The sequence below is a fragment of the Zingiber officinale genome, chromosome 4B (assembly GCF_018446385.1).
Source record: "Zingiber officinale cultivar Zhangliang chromosome 4B, Zo_v1.1, whole genome shotgun sequence".
NCBI lineage: Eukaryota > Viridiplantae > Streptophyta > Magnoliopsida > Zingiberales > Zingiberaceae > Zingiber > Zingiber officinale.
The window spans coordinates 109,434,040-109,454,131 of record NC_055993.1 but is presented as its reverse complement, the minus strand read 5'-3'; the positions used below and the strand labels follow the sequence as shown (position 1 = coordinate 109,454,131).

Sequence of the window (20,092 nt, the reverse complement as noted above, 5' to 3'; positions counted from 1 at the left end):
AGTCTTCTACTTGTATTTTCAATTCATCATTTTTTAATTTTAAGTTTTCAAAATCTTCTAATAGACAAGATTTGGTCAGAATTAATTTTAATTCTTTATTTTCTTTTTCTTATTTGAAACAGTCTTTAGATAATAACTTAACAAATTTAAACAACTTATTGGGAGGAAGAGATTGTACCTGACTTACCTTGTCAATCTTGTTATCCGTAGCTCCCCTGAACTGTTGCTTTCTTCTGATGTTGCTCCCCCTTCATCGATGCTCTCGATGCTCATTTTGGACGAGCTTGCTTCGTTTTCGTCGTCTTGATGACTTGCCATTAACGCAAGTCCGACAACAACTTCAACTTCTGATTCGGACGATGTTTCGCCCCACATTGCCTTTTGCATCTTGTACTTGTTAGATTGGATAGGCTTCTTGTTCTTTCCTTTGTCCTTATCCTTGATCTTTAACTTAGGGCAGTTATCTTTAACATGCCCTTCTTCATTGCAGTGGTAGTATTTGATTTTCCTTTTCTTTCTAGTCTACAGATGGTTAGTTTTTCTAGATTTAAATAATTTTTTAAATTATCTTACCATCATTACTGTTTCGTCGTCGTCGAGAGAAGATTCTAAATCCTATTCATCCATCTTTGCCTTAAGGCCAATGTTGTGCTTCGGCTCCTTCTTCGGATCTGCACATCTCGTTTCATGGACTTCAAATGTTGAAAACATTTCTTCTAAGGTAACAGAATCTAAATCTTTAGAAATATAGTAAGCATCTACTAATGATGCCCACTCAGTAGATCTAGGAAATGCATTAAACGCGTACCTTAGCAAATCTCGGTTGCTTACATTTTCTCTGAGATTCATGAGTCCGGTGATTAGTTCCTTCATTCTCGAGTGAAGATGTGCAATGCTTTCTTCTGCTTCCAGTTTTATGTTGCTTAACTGATTAGTAGATCCCATTTCGCGAGCTTGGATTCAGACGCCCCTTCGTTTAGCTCAAGGAACTTCTCCCAAAGCTCCTTTGTCGAGTCATAGGCGTCGATCCGGTTCACTTCTTGTGGCGTAGGATGCTCAGTAGATTGAACTATGCTTTTCCATTTGCCACGAAATCAGCCTACTCCTTCTTCGTCCACTGGTATTCTTCCTTTCATTCAGGTGCTACAAAATCGAATTTAATTATTAAAAGTAATTCAAAATTAGTTTTAAAGAATACCTCCATTTTCTTTTTACAAGTCGCGAACTCCCCCTCGAATTTCGGTGGGTATATGCTCGGTCCGACCATTGATTTGGTGCTTCGGTTGGCGATTAGTCCTCTTGAAGTGTCCTTGCTTTGATACCACTTGTTAGGACCCTTGGCGCCCGGCTAGAGGGGGGGTGAATAGCCCCTACACAAAAATAAAAAAAATACCTTCCTCGGCTTATAACTTAAACAAGCACTTGCATAAACAAAATAAGAAATAAACTGAAAAGAAAGAGGCATAGTGAATTACTTGGTTATAACCGAGAAGGTTGGTAATCCAAGATGAAAAAGTGCACTAACAAAATCTCCTCTAGGAAAAGAAGCCTCTTACAACATTCAAAGCTCACAAAGCAAAGCTAAACTCTAACAAACTCAAGCACAAGTGTTGTTTCAAACTATTTTGTGTTATCCTTTAGTTTTGAGAGCAAGGCTGCTTATATAGCTATGCTCGGAGTGCCTGGAAGGGTTCCAGGCGCTTGGAGGGGGATACAATTTTACCCCCTTCGCAACGGATCGTGGTCAAACGCGATCCAGATAAAATTTGATTCCGGATGCCTGGAAGGGTTCCGGGCACCCGGACCAGGAAAGTCAACCAAGTTGACTTTTTCAGTCCGAGCCTTTCGCTCCGGTTTCGCTCACCTCGGTCTGGGTCTTTCGCTCTGGTTCCTCTTGCTTAGGTGATCTCGACCATCCGGAATAAGGCTCACCCGAATCCAGCTTCTGGCTTTCTCGAGCAAGCTTTCGCTCCTGGCTTCTCGTCCCTTGGAAATGCCGCGCGCTTCTTTCTCGTCCGCCCGTGTACTCTTCCGCAACACCTCGTCCCTCAGACGCACTGAGCCTGTCGGCTCTCTCCTATGCTGTCTTTCTTGCTAGCTGCATCTTTTGCTCGATGTCCTATGCTCCTAAGTTCCTGCACACTTAGACATAGGATTAAACACAACAGGACCTAACCTAACTTATTTGATCACATCAAAACAACCTTGGAGTACCAACACTCTTCCTTCTTCTCCTTCTTCCTTTCTTTATTTTTCTTCTTTCTTTTTTCACTTGCAACCAAAGTTATACCTTTCTCCTTCTAGCTTGCATCAGCTTGTTCATGAAATTTTAGTTTACAAAATAATTTATCTAGTTTAACAATTGACAAATCTCTTGAAACCTTATAGGCGTCAACTATTGATGACCATAGTGAGTTTCTTGGGAAGGATTTTATCGTATACCTTATAAGATCTCGGTTCTCCATACTTTCTCTAACCGAATGGAGACCATTTACAAGTTCCTTAAACCGTAGTTGACTTACCATTTCTCCTTCCTTCGATTTATGAGAAGGTCCCACTTTGTGATTCTTGAGTCATTTGTGTCTTCATTTAGCAAAATGAACTTGTCACATAATTTCTTGACACTCTTGAATGGACCAATCTTGTTTAGTTGATCCGAACTCAGTCCGCATTGAAGGGTTACGGTAACCTTAGCATTTGCTTGTTCCTTCCACTTTTATTCAGCCGATCATTTTGAAGATTCCAGAATTTTTCCATCTTGAGTTGGCACCACAAAACCCTTGGTCACAAAGAACCAATTATCAATTTAATTCATGATGGTGACTTTTCCAATAGGCAAAGTTGTTTCCTTCGTAGTAGGGTGGTCTAGTAATGCTATGACCCTCTTTCGAAAACATCTTTGTAGCTCAAACCTTTTGCTCCTTTGGATATCAGTCCTCCGAAGCAATCTCGCTTTGATACCACTTATTAGAACCGGTAGAGCTAGAGGGGGTGAATTGCTCTCTTCGATTCTTCTTTACAGTGGATACTTGAAGTTTTCAACATCACAATACTAACATCTTTGACTTACTTGGTTTCCACTTCCGTGAGATAACTAATTCAAGAGTCCACACAAGCAATTATAGATTTTAATATTAGTTAATAAGATTAATTGGGGTTATCAATTTTTTTAAGTATTGTAATAGCTATTGAATAATTTTTATAAATATTTTAAAATAATTTTAATGATGTTTAAATACTTTTAAATAAGTTAATAAATAATATTTTGATATAACAACCTTCACAAATAAAATTTTAGAGTTTAAAATCTAGAGTTTATTTGTAAATGTGTAATAGTCTACTTAGTAACTTTTATAAGTGTTTTAAAATGATTTGATCAATTTAAAATAATTAATAAAATTTAAATAAATTTGACAAATTAATAAATAATATTTTAATATAATAATATTAATGATTTAATATTTTAATAGTTTCTCTAACTTAATAGTAACTAATGGATTTTATAATTATTTTAAAATAATTTTAACGAATTAACAATAATTTTGATAAAGTTTGAATCAAATTAATAAAGAGTATTTTAATATAATATTAATTATAGTAATGTTTGGTTAAAATGAAATAATTAAAATTTTATATTATAATAATTAATTGATAATTATTATAATAGTTAATGATTTGGTAAATTTGGAAAGTCATATATATATTTTTAATCTACTTATCCAAAACTTCAAGCCGACTGATTCGGAAAGTGACTCATTCTGCCCAAATAAAACCATATCCTCACCCCAAAAAAGAAATTGCGTTTGCACGATGCGGTCAAAGTCAACCTGACCGGTAAAAATGCAGCTGCGATCGCCCTCATTTTTATTTTGTTTGGCTCATTAATCACAAAATTAAATCAATAAATAGATTCTTGGAGGTGTTGCGGATAAATTAAGACACTACTTTCGCTCGTCTTGCATTAGGCTATCCGATTCCAAAAGCTCAGCGTCTAAAAATGCCCCCCGCGATCTCATCCAATGCTCCCTCCCCTTCTTTTTGTTCTTCTGGATCAGATTTCCCCTTTTGGTAATCCATCTCGTCCCAGATGAGCTTTTCTCGATCCTTCTTCCTCCTTTTCTTTTCGAGAGATCTCGATCGCCGAGACGGAAGAAGGAAGTAGCAGGATCGGATACCTTGCTGGAGGAAAATTGTGTCGTTGGGGAGGCCTCACGAGCGATGCTGCCTGGGATTGGGTTGCTGTGTTCTTTGTGATCCGTTGAGGGGGGAGTTGGCGGTGGGGACCCGACGGATCGGGTAGAGAGGCAGGGTGGTGGTGGTTGTGGTGGTGGGTCGGGCTGCGTTGCTGGTCTGGATTGCTTACTCGGCGTCGTCAGGGCCCTCCGGATGGGGTCCTGTCTCTCGGCGGATGGGCGTAGCCACTCCTCCGCCCCTTCCTCGCCATCTTCGCCGGCGTCCGGAACGAGGCGGAGCCGCAGAGGGTCCCGGAGGAGGCCCCAGAGGAGCTCGTCCAGGAGGGAGGAGCAGGTCCATAGGATCCCCGGGAGGATGTTCCTGAACGGGGCCAGCGCTGTTGCTTCGCTCTTCACCCAACAGGGAAAGAAGGGGACCAACCAGGACGCCATGATCGTTTGGGAGGTTTGATCTGTCGCTTACTCGTCGTTTCGATCTGTTGATGCTTATCGACTGTTTATATAGTGAAATGCAGCAGAACATCATGTTGTTTTTACAGGGCTCCAGTTTAGGCATACTCTTTTGGTTTCATTCTCATAATTATTTAGATATGTTTCAGCAATTAAAAGCTAGAACGTCGCAAGTTTTATTAATTAAAGGAGAAAGTGTTTGATTTTTCCTGTGTTTCTTTAGATCATCTTACGGCCGTATGAGTTGTGACTAGTACCATTTCAAACTGTGTTATTTTTTTATTATTATTATTATCCAATGTGTCCGGGCTTCACCCGATTAATCCTAGAGGTAGATAACATTCCTCTAGTTGTAAATCCAGAGCACAGCATATGCATACTTAGAGGTCGACCTCCAAATATTCGTCCTTATTGGGATTCAAATCCTGGTCCTCTTATTATTCCCCCAAGTTCTTTAATACTGCACCACACCCATGGGAACACTTATCTTTAGACTCCTGCATGCAACATCAAGCAAAAACCATAACACAAAATCAAAAAAAAAAAAAAAAAAAAAAATCAAACAAATAGAGAGATTTTAACATGAATCTATACGATTACTACATCCATAGAGGCTCATAGAAAGGAACTCCCATTGTTCTCATGGACAATGCCACAATTTACTTCAACATAAAGAGTGGAGATCAAACCAGCAGAAGACCAAATTAGTTGACATAACATGGGATCAGGATGATATAATATTTGATAGGGTTGGTATATGCATATAGAATGAGTTGGGCTGGAATAACTCCAGCTCGTCTCCTGTATTCATTGACTCATCAGACTGCCAGATGTCAATCATTGCCCACTCCAATAATTTCAAGAGGAAGAATGATGTGATTTGCTAACGTTCTTTCTAATCAAATAGCTTGATCCAATTGATGACCTGCATGGAAAAATATATGTTTTAACCTGTTATGGTCCCGAGTGCAGGATACGTACATGGTCATGTAACACGTAAGGGGGAGGGAGGTGGAAAGACTCCTAGATAGAGTCCAAATTACTCGATTTTTCTTCTTCTTTTTTATTAATAATAACACCTTATATAAGGAGTCAAACATGACACGATTCAAGAAAGACCAACCCATAAAAGAAACAAGGAATCAAAATAGAAAAGCTAATCAAGTCATTATTTGTTTCTACTATAGCAATAGTTAAATTAGATCATTATTTATTTTTTACTAATTAGGCAATAGCTAATTTATTTCTACTACAGCAGTAGCTAATTAGGTAGTAACTAATTTGCTTTCAACTATAGTGGCGTCCAACAAAGACATCCACCTCGGTGCCCACATCATAACCATGTCTGGCTTCTTTATAATGTAAAATATCTTTTTTTCTTTCTTGTGCGATGCTTAGTTTTGTATTGTCCATTTTGAGCATGTATGGCATTGTGATAAATCTATTTTTCTCTTTCAAAAATAAATAAAAAAAAAGTTCATAAAGTTTTATTGAAAAAACATCAATGCATTAGTTTATTCCATTATTGATTCCAAGATTTCTCGCAGTTAATCACTTCCTGAAGATTGTCCTATACATGCTGAAATACAATGTAGATTGACAACAGAACCTCTTGATTTTTATTTTTTTTTGATTTAGAATATTCAGTCTCCCTTTTCTGAGATAAGGGTTCTGATATTCAATGATTTAAGCTGTTCAAAATGACAACATAGATCTCAGTTTCTTTATGAGAAGCCACTTTTTTTACTTTTCTTTTCTATCACAAAATTGCTAAAATTCTTGTTAGGCATATTTGGTGTATGCATTACCATTATCACATTTTCTGTTATCCATTTGCATTGTCTTCTTTCTAATTTTGACAGTTTTGTGATGCTAGCTACTTATTCTGATTAAATTCCACCTTCCTGTTCAGAATTTTGGCTCAAGAAATGACACTATTTTTTGTGGGATTTTCGATGGTCATGGTCCATATGGTCATATAGTTGCTAAAAAAGTCAGAGATGTTCTCCCTTTAAAGCTGACTGCTACTTGGGAAAGTGAGGAATGTAACACTTCAGAGGCAAGTTCACCTCGATCCCTCAGAGAGGATAATAGGGCTTCCATCAACTTTGAAGAAAATGGTGACGACTCTCAGATCTTTATGACACTGAAAGAATCATTTCTCAAGGCTTTTAGAATCATGGATAAAGAGCTAAGACAACACCCTGATATTGATTGTTTTTACAGTGGCACAACAGCAGTCACTTTGATCAAGCAGGTTAAAGTTTAGTCATTGACACCTTTCAATCGCTGAATATTTATTCATTATTTGGATTGACTTGGCGTCATCTGAATGCATGCTTCTAGGGCCAACAACTTTATATTGGAAATGTTGGAGATTCAAGAGCAGTACTTGGAACCAGAGACCAAGATAACTCCATAGTTGCAGTTCAGTTGACTGTGGATCTTAAACCTAATCTTCCAAGTATGTATTTCAACCCTTTTTCTTCATAACCGTTAGCACATAAAAGTGTACTTTGCAGTTTCAATATATCAGGTTATATGTATTAAGCATGATTTTTTTTTTTTTTTTTTTTGAGATTTTCTTTTCTCTTCTCTAAATTGAACAAATGTTTTGTACAAATGTTTTGACTTAATGAACTAAATTCCTATCTTCTGACCTTTATAAGTTGCAACAAATTTCATCAGAATTAGTTCATCTGTGATTTCTATGGTCAATGGTGGAACTACAAAAGATAATTGTGTTTTCCATTATGCAGCAGTTCATCCTTGTTTCAGGACTCAAGTTTTGTTAGAATTATGAATCTAGAGTGAATTTTTTATCATCTCCTAACATAACATGAGAACCTGTATAGCAGATATTTAGTTGAAGACTTAGAGACAAAGTCTAATGGCATTTTGTAGGAAAATGAAATGCTCTGTTTAGCTGACTGGAAGAAATAATTCAAGAATTGTTAAAATTGTCAGCATATGTTCTGGATTTCCGTGTTAACTAATGGTTACTGAACTAACAGAGAAAGTTGCCTTTATGTTTAATATTAACAAGAATTGCTACGTATGATTATCCTTGCAAGAGCTAGGTTATGACATTCCACATCATTGTAGAGAAACATGTCATCTGATATCTGGAAGTCTACAATAAGTAGGTGAGGGAACAATTCATGCTTAAGTGATTGTTTTGCTTGAGGATTTTCTGAGTATTTTCCTCTGCTTCTTTTCTATTTTTCCAAACACTATACTGGATTTCTGCAAGCTATGATGAGTTACATGTTCTTTTTGTTTTTTTTCCTTAAAACTCCATCGCAACATGTAACAATAGGAAGAAACCATCCAGCTAATTGCTTTCAACTATATGGGCATGTCCTGTATTTTGCACACTGCATTTACACACTGTCCCTTGGTCTAGTGTGGCTTTCTTGATCTCTTCCATAGTTCCATGCTTCTCTTAACAACAGTTGGATTTTTCTTTTATCTTTTTGCTTCCAAACTCTTCATTTTCTTTAGAAACGTCAGAATGTTTTTCTAATCTAATTTTAAGAATTATTCACTTTGTCACCTTTATGTGACCTTCATGTGTCCTTTACCTTAAGCTAAATAAGCATTCTTATATTTCCCTGCATCATGTGAACCTTTCGCTTCAGATAAGTAGCTTTTCAAACAGATGCGATACCTAAATACTTTATTGATTTTTCTTGTAATTTATTTATTTTACTTATTCCTCGAATAATGTTAAATAAATCTTTAAACAGCAAGAAATGCATTGCTTTTACAGATGAAGCAGAAAGAATAAGGCTGTGTAGGGGCAGAGTTTTTGCTCTCAAGGATGAGCCCGATGTGGCTCGAGTTTGGCTGCCTAACAATAATGTCCCAGGCTTGGCTATGGCACGGGCATTGGGGGATTTTTGCTTAAAAGATTACGGTTTGATTTCCGTGCCTGACATTTCATATCGGCAAATCACAGAAAGAGATGAGTTCATCGTCTTGGCTACTGACGGGGTGAGATATGGACATCAATTTTTTCAATTTCACATCACCTGTATAAAGCTTCACAATGAAACCAACAGATTACCCTTTTAGCACTAAAAGAAAACATTTTTTTTTTCATTTTTAAAGTACTGATAATACTACTTGTGTGTTTCAAGTTTAGAACGATTGAATTTTTCTAGATGATTATAACAGGTCTGGGATGTGCTCTCCAACAAAGAAGTGGTAGATATAGTTGCTTCTGCTCCAGCTAGGGCTTCTGCTGCTCGCTCTCTTGTTGAGTCGGCTGTGAAGGCCTGGAAGCTTAAATATCCAACTTCGCGAACTGACGATTGTGCTGTAATTTGTCTCTTTCTTCAATCTCAGACATCCAACATTTCCACCGATGTCTCCATCCATTCCCAAGTTGGTGAACCATTGACTCCCTGCACAACTGATGGCAACAAGCAAGGACCTTCCAGTTCAACTTCCCACAATGGTGTTGACACTGTTCCAACAGTGGTCGCTGATGTCAATGTCAGCTCGGTAGATGGAAGTAATTGGTCGATCCAACAGGGTGTCGCTAGAGTGGATACCCTGTTGTCATTGCCCAGGTTTGCTGAAGGGAACAAGCAGTCAACAAGAACCAAGACTCAAAAACTAGCTTGAGAAGTCGACCTGCATATCATCACCATAAGAGCAGCACGGACTTTTTTTTAGCGTGTCTAGCTGCTCTCTCATTCGCATATCATTGCATAAGCATTCTATTAGTTTCCATTTATCCAAACATGGCAATCTTTATTCTAATTCATTCATTTGTAATAATTTTTCCGACGATGCAATTTTTTGAAGTCTTAAAACTGTTTTTTTAGAATGAAATTCTTTTACAAAGTCATTAAGGCTTGATTTGATAATACTAGCTGATATAGTTGCAACTTCATACATCATGAGGGAGGCCGGTTCAATCCTTTTCGTCTATTGCAATATTTTCTTTCATGCTTGTTCAATGGAGTTGGCCATCATCTAGTGTGATTGTCCACTGAATCCATTAGGCTACAACAACCAGAAAGTCGTCCGGCTAGTTAAAGAAACATTGGCTAGGATAGGTGATTCGCAGTCAGGCTGCGAGCTCTTTCAGAGTTTGTAGCCGCTAGTTTGCTTGGAGCTCAGGAGTTCTATGAACTCAATGAGATTGAGTATTGGACTTGAGTTGTAGAATGAGTTAAGATGTTTGGATTTGAATTGTTGTGCTTTGAGCTCGAGGAGGAGCTTGGTGGATTAAAGCAACAAAGGTTTGGATCGAGGTGGTTCTCGGATCAAGTTGTTCACTTGAAGATCAGGGAGGAGTTCATTAATGGACTAAAGGAGATAAAGATGTGTGTGGGAATTGCGAGTGATTGTGTGGATTTTTCTTTTCTTTTCCTCAATCTGATAAGAATGACCCTTTTTTGAACTTTAGGGATGACAATTTCATCCGAATCCGATGGAAGATCCGACATCCGATTCGAATGGAGGAGGGTATGGAGGGACTATCAATACTCGATACCCGACCCATTGCCATGAACCCCCTTTGGTGCGGTATGTCGAGTCAAGCAGCTGCCTCGATCGACATACCAGCCTCTATCTTATTCTTATTTCGAATATTGATTCAAAACAAAAAGTAATTAATTAAAACATCATAATGGTTTGTATTGTGTATTAAAGGCCAATTCTCAATAGAAGTTTAAAAAAAAACGACAAAAAGGTATGGGAAAAATGACGAGCAAATAATGAAACATTAATCTAGAAGAGATGATGGGGTCATTTTGGCGCTGGTACTAAAATAATTAGAATCCTATGATGGTTCCGTCTCTGCGATGTGTAAAGGTATTTATATTACAAATCTTATTAGAAGTATTCATTTTTTTTTTATCAGAAACCTCTAATTTAGTTTTTGATGTTGCAGGTAAGGGAAGAATCTTCTTGAGTAGCATCGGCTGCAACAACAAGCCGATGTCATTATGTTAATAAAACAATGATTTGACGGTATGTTAACGAACTGGTCTACTACGAAACTAAGACTTCAAAGAAGGTGATATGATCATGTGACACCGCCTGAGTTTCTGCAACGTTGGCTGTAGAGTCGGTGAAGTAAAAACAGTGATTTTGCTTCTCTTCGTCCTCGATTGCTCGGTTAGATGAAGTGAGATACATTAAGAAAGATAAATCATAATATTAAATGGTTTAATCTATAGAGTTAGTTCTCTTAAGAGATGATTATGTTCATATTTTTCATAATCCGTCTCTAGATTATTTAAAGGGAGATGAATTATAAGGTTAACTTATAACCTACATTTTTTCTAGGGCATATATCCGTCGAGAATTAATCTCGATACCATTATAATAATATTGTCATCCTCTAGCCAATATACATCCTCTTAGAGATGACTTAATATAGATTCAAGTGGTAAATGGTGATTTGTTTGTCCCAGCGCCTTCGGCAGCATGTCCTCATGCTAATACGAAAGAGGTAAATTACTAATAGCTATTAGTCTTAGATAGTTGAATAGCGTATGGGGAGGACAAACATCTGACTACTAGCCGAGATTAATACCACTATGTGCTAACCACCTATCCGTCCTAAGAGGATTGCTTAATGTAGATTCAGGTTGGTAAAAAAAACAACTGCACTCGCCTTCAACACTCTCATCAATCGTCTCAGGACTAACACGGAGGAAAGAAATTACAGACGACTACTAACCCTTAGAATAATGACTAGTACATGATGAAAATATTTACCTCAAAAATATCAAAATTTAAATCTCATACATCAAGTTAACAGTATTTATATGTTAGTCATAGACCATCCCCAAGGAACACTTGACTGTAGATTCAGGAATCATGACCAAGTCGTCCCCTGTGTAAGAATTGCAACTACCAGCTCACCTAACCACGGTCGAACATTAAGTGGTAAGCAACTACTATTACTAGGTGTGTAAAATATTGAAATGATAATCATTGATGACCGGCAAGAGTTGACATAAACTTAAACACGCTTTTCCTTCTAACATAATGCAATTTTTCAATTAATAAAAAAAATCATGCAAGGCAATATGAGTAGGATATATAATAGTTCTTCCGAGTTGACAATCGTTCATATAATTTTAATAATTACAATTATAACAATTAGTACAGAACGAATATCAAGTGCTTGCCCTCTGGTTCATTTCTGGGGCTATTGAGAGTGTAATATATAAAGAGACTGAGCCGTCTGCCGCGGGCTGTCTCAGATTAGGTAGTGTTGCTCGTTCAACAATTTTTTTTTATAAAGAGCTAGAGGAAATTAAACAAACTAATCCAGCTTAGTTGATGGTAATTATGTCATCGCGTAATTCCCTTTGCATGCTCCCTCTCCTCGCCTTCGCAGCTCTCCTGATCGCCTCTGCTGCTGCCGAGGCTAATGGAGAAAGAAAGGTGAAGATTAAGATTAAGGTTAAGATTAAGATTTGATAGTTTGCACAATTAATGGCGATGTACGTAATCTGATCCAGGTGTATGTAGTGTACATGGGGCATCAGCCACCGCCGCCGTCGACGGCTCAGGGTTGGTTCGCCGAGGCTAAGTATCTCAGTATCCTCGATCAAGTACTCGAGGGATGGTAATTAAGTGCTAATCGCTTGTTAATCGAAGCCCGCCCTCTGGTTAGTTAATTTGTAGATTGATTAATTAAGCTGCCGGAATTGGTGCAGTTCGTCGAGGGAGTCGCTGGTTTACAGCTACACCAGCTTCGCCGGACTCGCCGCCAATCTCACCGAGAAGGAGAAAGGAAAACTTGCTGGTAATTAATTAGTCGAATGGTGGTGGTTAACGGCGATCGAAGTGCAGTTAATGATCGATCGTTTGCGTTCAGGTGTGGAAGGAGTGGTTTCGGTGTTCGAGAGCAAAATCCTGAAGCCGCTGACGACGAGATCTTGGGATTTCTTGGGGTTTTATCAGAACGTGAGACGGGTGCCTGCGTCGGAGAGCGATGTCGTCGTCGGCATGATCGACACCGGAATCTGGCCGGAGTCGGAGGCTTTCAGCGACGAGGGATTCGGCCCGCCGCCACCGAAATGGAAAGGCGGCTGTGTGAATTTTGTCTGCAATAAGTAAAGATTTGGGATAGTTGTTGTGTAGATTCTGAATGGAAATTTAGTAAAGATTTTACTGATCGATTGTAGCAAAGTCATCGGCGCGCGGTACTACAACCAATTTGGCGGCGGTGGGTACGAAGCCACGCCGCGGGACTTCGAAGGCCACGGCACCCACACGGCCTCCACCGCCGCCGGCCGGGAGGTCCCCGCCAGCCTCTACGGCGTGGCCGGAGGCGTCGCCCGCGGCGCGGTCCCTTCCGCCCGGGTCGCCGTATACAAAGTCTGCTGGTCCTTCGGCTGCTTCGGCGCCGACATCTTGGCCGCCTTCGACGACGCGATCGCCGACGGGGTCGACGTCATCTCCGCCTCGCTCGGCGGCTACTCCGCAGACGACTACTTCGAAGACCCGATCGCCATCGGCGCCTTCCACGCCATGAAGAAGGGGATCCTCACGTCGGCCGCCGGCGGCAATGCTGGGCCCGGAAGAGGAACCGTCAGCAACGTGGCCCCCTGGATGCTGGTCTCCGCCGCCAGCTCCACCGATCGCCACATCATAGACAAGCTGATCCTAAAAAACTCCAACTACATCGTGGTGAGTGATCGATCGATCACTCTGCGACTGCAATTCTTCTACAGAACTATAATCTCTTCCTCTGCTCTGCCATTTTTCTCCTCAGGGAGCTTCCATCAACACCTTCGGCTCCGACAAGAAGCTCTATCCGATAACCTACTTTGGAAACGCAAGCTCTCCAAGGTAAACACACGAACTCTAATCGTTAGCCAATGATTGCTTCACGCACTATGGCATGCATGCGCAGTTGCGATCAATTGGAGGCGAAGATGGTGAAGGGGAAGATAGTCGTGTGCGGGCAAATGACGGATGGATCAGGGCCTCTGAACGCCGGAGCTAAAGGAGCGATCATCTTCTTCAATCTCACCGATTTCTCAATAGCATTTCCGCTGCCGGCGTTGGTAGTAAACAGCACCGTCGGCGACCAACTCATTCAGTACATCGACAGCAACAGGTAATTAATTAATTTATTAATTTATCAGCTTAATCTATGCTCGATCAATCTCATCATGGGAGTCGAATCAGGAATGTTTTAGCTGATATACGCAAAAGCGAAGCCGTTCATGATTCCAAAGCTCCGGTGGTGGGTTCGTTCTCGTCGAGAGGTCCAAATACCATAACACCGGCCATTTTGAAGGTACTAATTAGTTTAGATGTATGGGAATTTGTTCTATGGGCGTTCCTGTAATGGAATATTCCGGTGGCGGTGCAGCCTGATCTTAGTGCTCCGGGAATCGACATATTGGCCGCGTGGTCAGGTGCAGCATCCATGTCGTTGTACCAGTACGATCCACGCCGAGTAAACTACAACATCATCTCGGGAACTTCCATGGCTTGCCCTCATGTTACTGGAGCTGCTGCCTACGTCAAGTCCTTCCATCCTCAATGGTCTCCGGCGGCCATCATGTCTGCATTGATCACTACGGGTATTTAATTATATAAATTTTTATATACATATACCTAAAAATCACAAGGTGGCTCTAAATTTTATATATCAAAACTCAAAAGGCATCTTTTTTTTTAAAAAAAAAAAAATCAAGCACCCTTTTAATATTTTTAGTTAAAAATACCCCTTAACTTAGAAGCTATATATCTAACAACTTTTACCACCTATAAAAATTATTGAGTAGTTATTATAATATATAGAAGTTATTGAGTTTCTGTTATAAAGTATAAAAATTATTTAATAAGGATTAAGATAATCCTCTAGTTCACTTTCTTTGTATCTCCATATCTTATTCACTCATCTAACAGATCACATTAGATTATGCTAGATCTCAAGGATACATGATTCCAATTAATGAATGAGATATAGGGACACAGCAAAAGTAGGACAGAGGATCCCATCTAATAGGTACTACAATATATTTAAGATAAATTTAAAATTTAGAGTTTAGGTTACACAGTAGAAATTACCCTATAATTATTATAACGTGTGTAGAAATTATTTAATAATTATTACAAAGTGTTCAGAGTGAGTTTAAGATTTAAAATTTAGGATCTCTCAATACTATTATATCAAAATATATTTATCAACTTGTTAAAATTATTTAGATTTTATCCAAATCATTTTAAAAATATTATAGAAGATATTTAGTAATTACAATAACTCTAAATATTAAATCCTACACTCGTTATAGCAACTACGAGTTACTTTCTATTTTACACTATATATTAAATCCTAAACTCGTTATAGCAACTACGAGTTAGTTTCTATTTTACACTATATAGATTCTAAATCTTAATTAAATTTTAAACTCGTTCTAATATTTAATAACAACTATTAGGTAGTTTCTGTTTTAACCGTTACCCCCGTAGGCGGGATCAAAAAGGTATTATTGAGCTAAAATCCCATTTATTTTTTATTTTGAAAAAAAAACGTCCATTTCATACTTCTGGCCGACACCCTTTTATTTTTGCCCTATATAATTATTGTGATTAATTATATAATTGATTTTATTTACCAGCATCGCCGATGAACCCTTCTCTGCACCCTGATGCGGAGCTCGCCTACGGCTCAGGCCAAGTGAACCCGGTGGCGGCGCGGGATCCGGGTTTGATCTACGACGCAGCGGAGGCAGACTACGTCAAAATGCTGTGCGACCAAGGGTACAACGAGACCCAGATCCAGCTCATCACCGGCGACCTCAGCAGCTGCCCTGGGACCAAATTAGGATCTCCCGGCGATCTCAACTACCCGTCCATGGCCTACTACGTCCCTCCGAACCAAAGCTTCGCGGCCGGATTTAACAGGACGGTCACCAACGTCGGCGATGCCGCGACTGCGCGGTACGCGGCGACGGTCAACGCGGGTGGAGGACTGAGGGTGACGGTGACGCCCGGCGTGCTGCGGTTCAGGAGGTTGAACGAGCAGAAGAAGTTTGAGGTGACAGTTTGGGGAGGGCCGTTGGAGGTCAACGGGATTGTGTCGGCGTACGTGACGTGGTCGGATGGGAAGCACCGCGTCAGGAGCGTTGTTACGGTCTTCACTGATTACTCAAAAGATTAATGATGGTTAAGGAGATAATTAATTAATGTCGTACGTTAATGAAGATGATGATGGAGATTAATAAGACAGAATAGTTGTTGGTTTGTCTCCCATCCATGTATTGCTTGGCTTCATGTTTTTCATTTTCTGAAAGAATAAAATTGTCATTCGCAACATTGTATCCACATTCCTATTAACATGGAGATGTTATAATATTCAAATGGTGTTACAAATTAATATGAAAGAGTGTTATAATATCTATATATTCACCACGTTCAATTCTTTAAATATAGTTAATGAACCGATTTTATATAAAAAAAATTGAAAAATAAATTTTAGATATAAAGAATAAAGAAGAATAAATGGATGTATCTATAAATAATTTAAAATAAATATGAGTATGTATTAATAATAAGAAAGTGTACCCATAATATAATAAATATATGTCCTGCTATTTAAAAAATATCATATATTCAATATAAATCTCCTTAAATACTTTCTTTAGGTATAGGATGCTAACCTAAATGGCTTTTAATTTTCTGAAAGAATAAAATTGTTCTTCACAGCATCCCCATTCGTTCTAACACGTGGATGTTATAATATTCAAATGGCATTATAAAATTTATGAATAGGGATGAGTCTTATAACATCTTTAAATATAGTTAATAAACTAATTTTATATAAAAAAATTTAAAAAATTAAAAATAAATTTTAGACATAAAGAATATATAAAGATGAATAAATAGAAAGTGGCATCCACAAATAATCAATATTAATATTAAAAATGAATTTGAGTGTATTTTAATAAAAATGAGATATTAATATAATGGATATTTATCATACAATTAACGTTCAAATTAATATGAATGTCTTTAAATACTTTTAGGTCTAGGATGCTAATCTAAATGGCTTATATTATATGTTTTAACGTTATAATCGTATGGATACTGTAATAAGATAGATAGATAATATTTTGACATTCGTTTTAGACGTTGTTTGTGACTCGACTAATTTTATCATATATCGCTGAATGATGTGGTGGAGATAGGTGCATCACGTGATATGGTCAAGTCAAAAATCAAATTGAGTTGGAAGTCAAGTCAAGATGAGCTCAATTCAAACTAATCTAGTTAAGATGAGCTCAGATCCAATCAAACTCAGCTCGGGTCTAGTTGTCCCTCATTAAAAGATCTTAAATCAAGTTCACATCCGAGTTTGGTCTGCCTCAATATGAAATTCTACTTTGACGTGATGATTATTGAGACACCAAATAATATGGTAGAGGTGCGTCCTTTGAAAACTAGGATCATCCTTTTACTCTTTATTTATAGGTTTTCAGTTGCAACATAAAGGCAAACTTCAGTTGTTATCTACATTTTTTTTTTTTACTATTCAGTTTTTTGCGTCTTTTCTTCAAGGTCTAACTTTAGCGTAAGAGGAATTTGTCAAGGTTCATCCCAGTGGCGTAGTTAGGATTTTTAATTAGGGGGGGGGGGGGGGCGAATTCATCAAATTAAAAAAAATAATACAACACAGAAAATGTATAAAAAAAGTTATATATAAACTTCATATGTTTTTTACAATATCACTCTTCGAGATTTCATATTTTGAAAATGCTGAATAATAGCTTCATTATCAATGGTATCAAACACATCTCGCTCAATATATGGTATCAAACAATCATTTACCATATCATCTCCCAACTGATTTCGAAGTGAGGTTTTGATTATTTTCATTGCTGAAAACACTCTCTCTACAGTTGCAGTTGCAACAGGTAATAGCAATGCTAACTTCAAAGTAAATACACCAAAGGATACATACGATGTTTTTTCAATTGAACCATCCTTTTAGCAAGCTGGCTAATCCCCACAACCTCAGAGAATTGATTGCTACTCCGCATATCAAAAATAAAGTTATCAAGTTGGGGCTCAAGATGCATTAACTCCATTGGGGAAAAATCGGATGGATAAAACTGAGTAAACTGAAGTAATTTTCTCTTATCATAAGCAGAGAATGAATTTGATGGATCAAGACAACTCATACACAACAACAACTCCGTGTTCACCTCGTTAAAGCGACTGTTCAACTCCTAAAGTTGCAAATCTATCACTTCATAAAATGTGTCAACACGATAATAGTGAAGATTTGTCCTTCCTTCAATATTTCGTCGTGATCTCCCATGAAAGACGAACAAGTCTTCCATGTGCGGGGTGACTACCTCATACTTAACACAAAATAAAGAAACTTCATTCAGTAACAAATCCCAACCATCATCTCTCATAGTTTGCAGTTGATGTTTGCTTGATCTTACAAGAATCATGGCATTTACAATGTCTTGATCTTTTCTTTGTAAAGCTTGCGACAAATCATTCGTGACTCCCAAGATCTTCTTCATTAAGTGCATCTGAAATATAAATTCATATTTTCCAATCAATTCCAACAGATTATTTACTTGTGCCCTTTGCTTGTGATCTTTTCCCTCCTCTTCAACAAATAAAAGAACATCAATAATTGAAGGATACAAATGTATCAAACTTAACAATGTATTATAATGTGAACCCCAACGTGTGCTCCCAACTCTTTTTAATGTCATCTCTTGATTCATACCTTGTCCAGTGAAGATATCACCATTGCAAATTCCTTTAATAACTTTTTCAAATTGTTTCTCACGAAGTATATCTCTTCGCTTGCATGACGCTCCAACAATATTGTTCAATTGTGCAACCACATCAAAAAAAGTAGAAATTCTTATATGATTTTCAGCAACAGCTACAAGTGTAAGCTGCAGTTGATGAGCAAAACAATGAACATAATAAGCAGAAGGGTTCTCCATCATAATTAAGCTTTTTAAGCCATTGAATTCTCCTCTCATATTGCTAGCTCCATCGTATCCTTGCCCCCGCAAATTAGATATAGATAATCCATGTTGGCACAACAAAGAATCAATAGCAGTTTTAAGTGATAAGGCAGTAGTGTCGCTTACATATACAAGGCCTAGAAAGCGCTCAACAATATTTTCCCTTTCATCTACAAACCATAAAGCAACTGCCATTTGTTCTTTAACAGATATATCACGAGCCTCATCAACCAATATAGTAAATAATTCATCATCGAGATCTCCAAGAATAGAATTAGTGGTTAAATAAGCAATGGATCTGATAATATCTTTCTGAATATCAGGCGATGTCAATTTGAGATTTGAGGGAGCATTGTCTAGTGCAACTCTATTGATATCCTCATTATGGTCAGCAAGAAATCTTAACAATTCAAGAAAATTACCATGATTGAGTGAGTTTGTTGATTCATCATGACCACGAAATGCTAATCCTTGACGCACAAGAAATCTTATGCAATCAATTGATGATGTCAAACGAACACGATAATCGATAGCTACTTGACTAGACTGATTGACCAAACAAGTTTCAATATGTTGTTTTTGATTCATTAAATCATAAGCCGCCATCATGCACCTGTTGTGAATGCTGCTCTGATTTCCAACATGTTCATTAAATTTTTCTTTCTTTCTCCAATTTTTAAATCCCTCAGTAACAAAAGAATCACCACCACTTTGACCACCATGATCCGCTTTGAATAAATAGCAATAAAGACAAAAAGCCGCATCTTTTGCAATGCTGTATTCTAGCCAATTAGGATGAAGACTAAACCATATAGCTCGAAATCTTCGTTTCTCTTTGGGACAAGAACGCCAAGGAAATTCATGATTTTTAGGTTGAAAAGGACCTTTTTGCAAATAGTAACGTCGAACAATCTCCCTTTCATTAACATTATACTCAAGAATGTGCTTTCTTAGCCCAGGATCACTAGGATACTCATTTGAGTCAGCATCAAGAGGAGCTGGTGGAGGAGGCGGAGGAGGAGGAGGTGGTGGAGGGGGAGATGACTTGTTTGAAGTAGGTTCATCTCGTATTTTCTTAAAATACCTCAACATTGTTATTTCACCTAATTTATCATCAACATAATATTTCAGAAACATAATCATCTAATTAATGACTATTTGTTTTCAACAATTTATATTAAAAAAACAAATAATAAACGAAATTGATAGAGAGTTAATGATCCCTTGGTAGAGATATAAAGTCAAATGTTTACATTATAAAAACATATTTTTCTAATTATATGACTATCTAATTTTAATTCTTATCATAAAGATGATTCATTTTATATGCATATTATTATTATAAAATATTGTTTTATATGCATATTATTTATCTAATTTCTTATCATTAATTCTTATCTAATTTTATTTTATATGCATATTATTTATACTTATCACCTCAATATGTGTAAACATTTA

At 37.7% G+C, this 20,092-nt stretch overlaps 3 protein-coding genes across 3 annotated transcripts; 2 read left to right on the top strand and 1 right to left on the bottom strand.

The window, feature by feature from the left end:
* Window positions 1-3,932: 3,932 nt before the first annotated feature.
* On the top strand, window positions 3,933-9,470 carry LOC121976017 (probable protein phosphatase 2C 33). Its single transcript, XM_042527992.1, has 5 exons — window positions 3,933-4,638; window positions 6,556-6,900; window positions 6,990-7,107; window positions 8,416-8,639; window positions 8,823-9,470. The coding sequence occupies exons 1-5, from the start codon at window positions 4,387-4,389 to the stop codon at window positions 9,273-9,275; spliced, it is 1,392 nt and encodes a 463-aa protein (XP_042383926.1). The 5' UTR covers window positions 3,933-4,386; the 3' UTR covers window positions 9,276-9,470.
* Window positions 9,471-11,939: 2,469 nt separating this feature from the next.
* LOC121976016 (subtilisin-like protease SBT4.3) lies at window positions 11,940-15,896 on the top strand. Its single transcript, XM_042527990.1, has 10 exons — window positions 11,940-12,059; window positions 12,137-12,243; window positions 12,335-12,423; window positions 12,496-12,733; window positions 12,806-13,310; window positions 13,396-13,472; window positions 13,537-13,743; window positions 13,815-13,926; window positions 14,002-14,215; window positions 15,257-15,896. The coding sequence occupies exons 1-10, from the start codon at window positions 11,955-11,957 to the stop codon at window positions 15,796-15,798; spliced, it is 2,196 nt and encodes a 731-aa protein (XP_042383924.1). The 5' UTR covers window positions 11,940-11,954; the 3' UTR covers window positions 15,799-15,896.
* A 1,970-nt stretch (window positions 15,897-17,866) lies between these two features.
* Window positions 17,867-19,726, bottom strand: LOC121978523 (zinc finger MYM-type protein 1-like). The gene has a single exon (XM_042530859.1). It carries the CDS (start codon window positions 19,724-19,726, stop codon window positions 17,867-17,869), a length of 1,860 nt encoding a protein of 619 aa, XP_042386793.1.
* Between the last annotated feature and the right edge of the window lie 366 nt (window positions 19,727-20,092).

Excerpts from the sequence above, each read along its gene's own strand:
- LOC121978523 (XM_042530859.1), bottom strand. The coding sequence starts at position 19,726 with ATGTTGAGGTATTTTAAGAAAATACGAGATGAACCTACTTCAAACAAG.
- LOC121976016 (XM_042527990.1), top strand. The coding sequence starts at position 11,955 with ATGGTAATTATGTCATCGCGTAATTCCCTTTGCATGCTCCCTCTCCTC. Across the intron at positions 12,424-12,495 it reads GGAGAAAGGAAAACTTGCTG|GTGTGGAAGGAGTGGTTTCG; the intron begins GTAATTAATTAG and ends GTTTGCGTTCAG. Across the intron at positions 13,927-14,001 it reads TAACACCGGCCATTTTGAAG|CCTGATCTTAGTGCTCCGGG; the intron begins GTACTAATTAGT and ends GTGGCGGTGCAG.
- LOC121976017 (XM_042527992.1), top strand. The coding sequence starts at position 4,387 with ATGGGGTCCTGTCTCTCGGCGGATGGGCGTAGCCACTCCTCCGCCCCT. Across the intron at positions 6,901-6,989 it reads CAGTCACTTTGATCAAGCAG|GGCCAACAACTTTATATTGG; the intron begins GTTAAAGTTTAG and ends GCATGCTTCTAG. Across the intron at positions 7,108-8,415 it reads TCTTAAACCTAATCTTCCAA|ATGAAGCAGAAAGAATAAGG; the intron begins GTATGTATTTCA and ends TTGCTTTTACAG.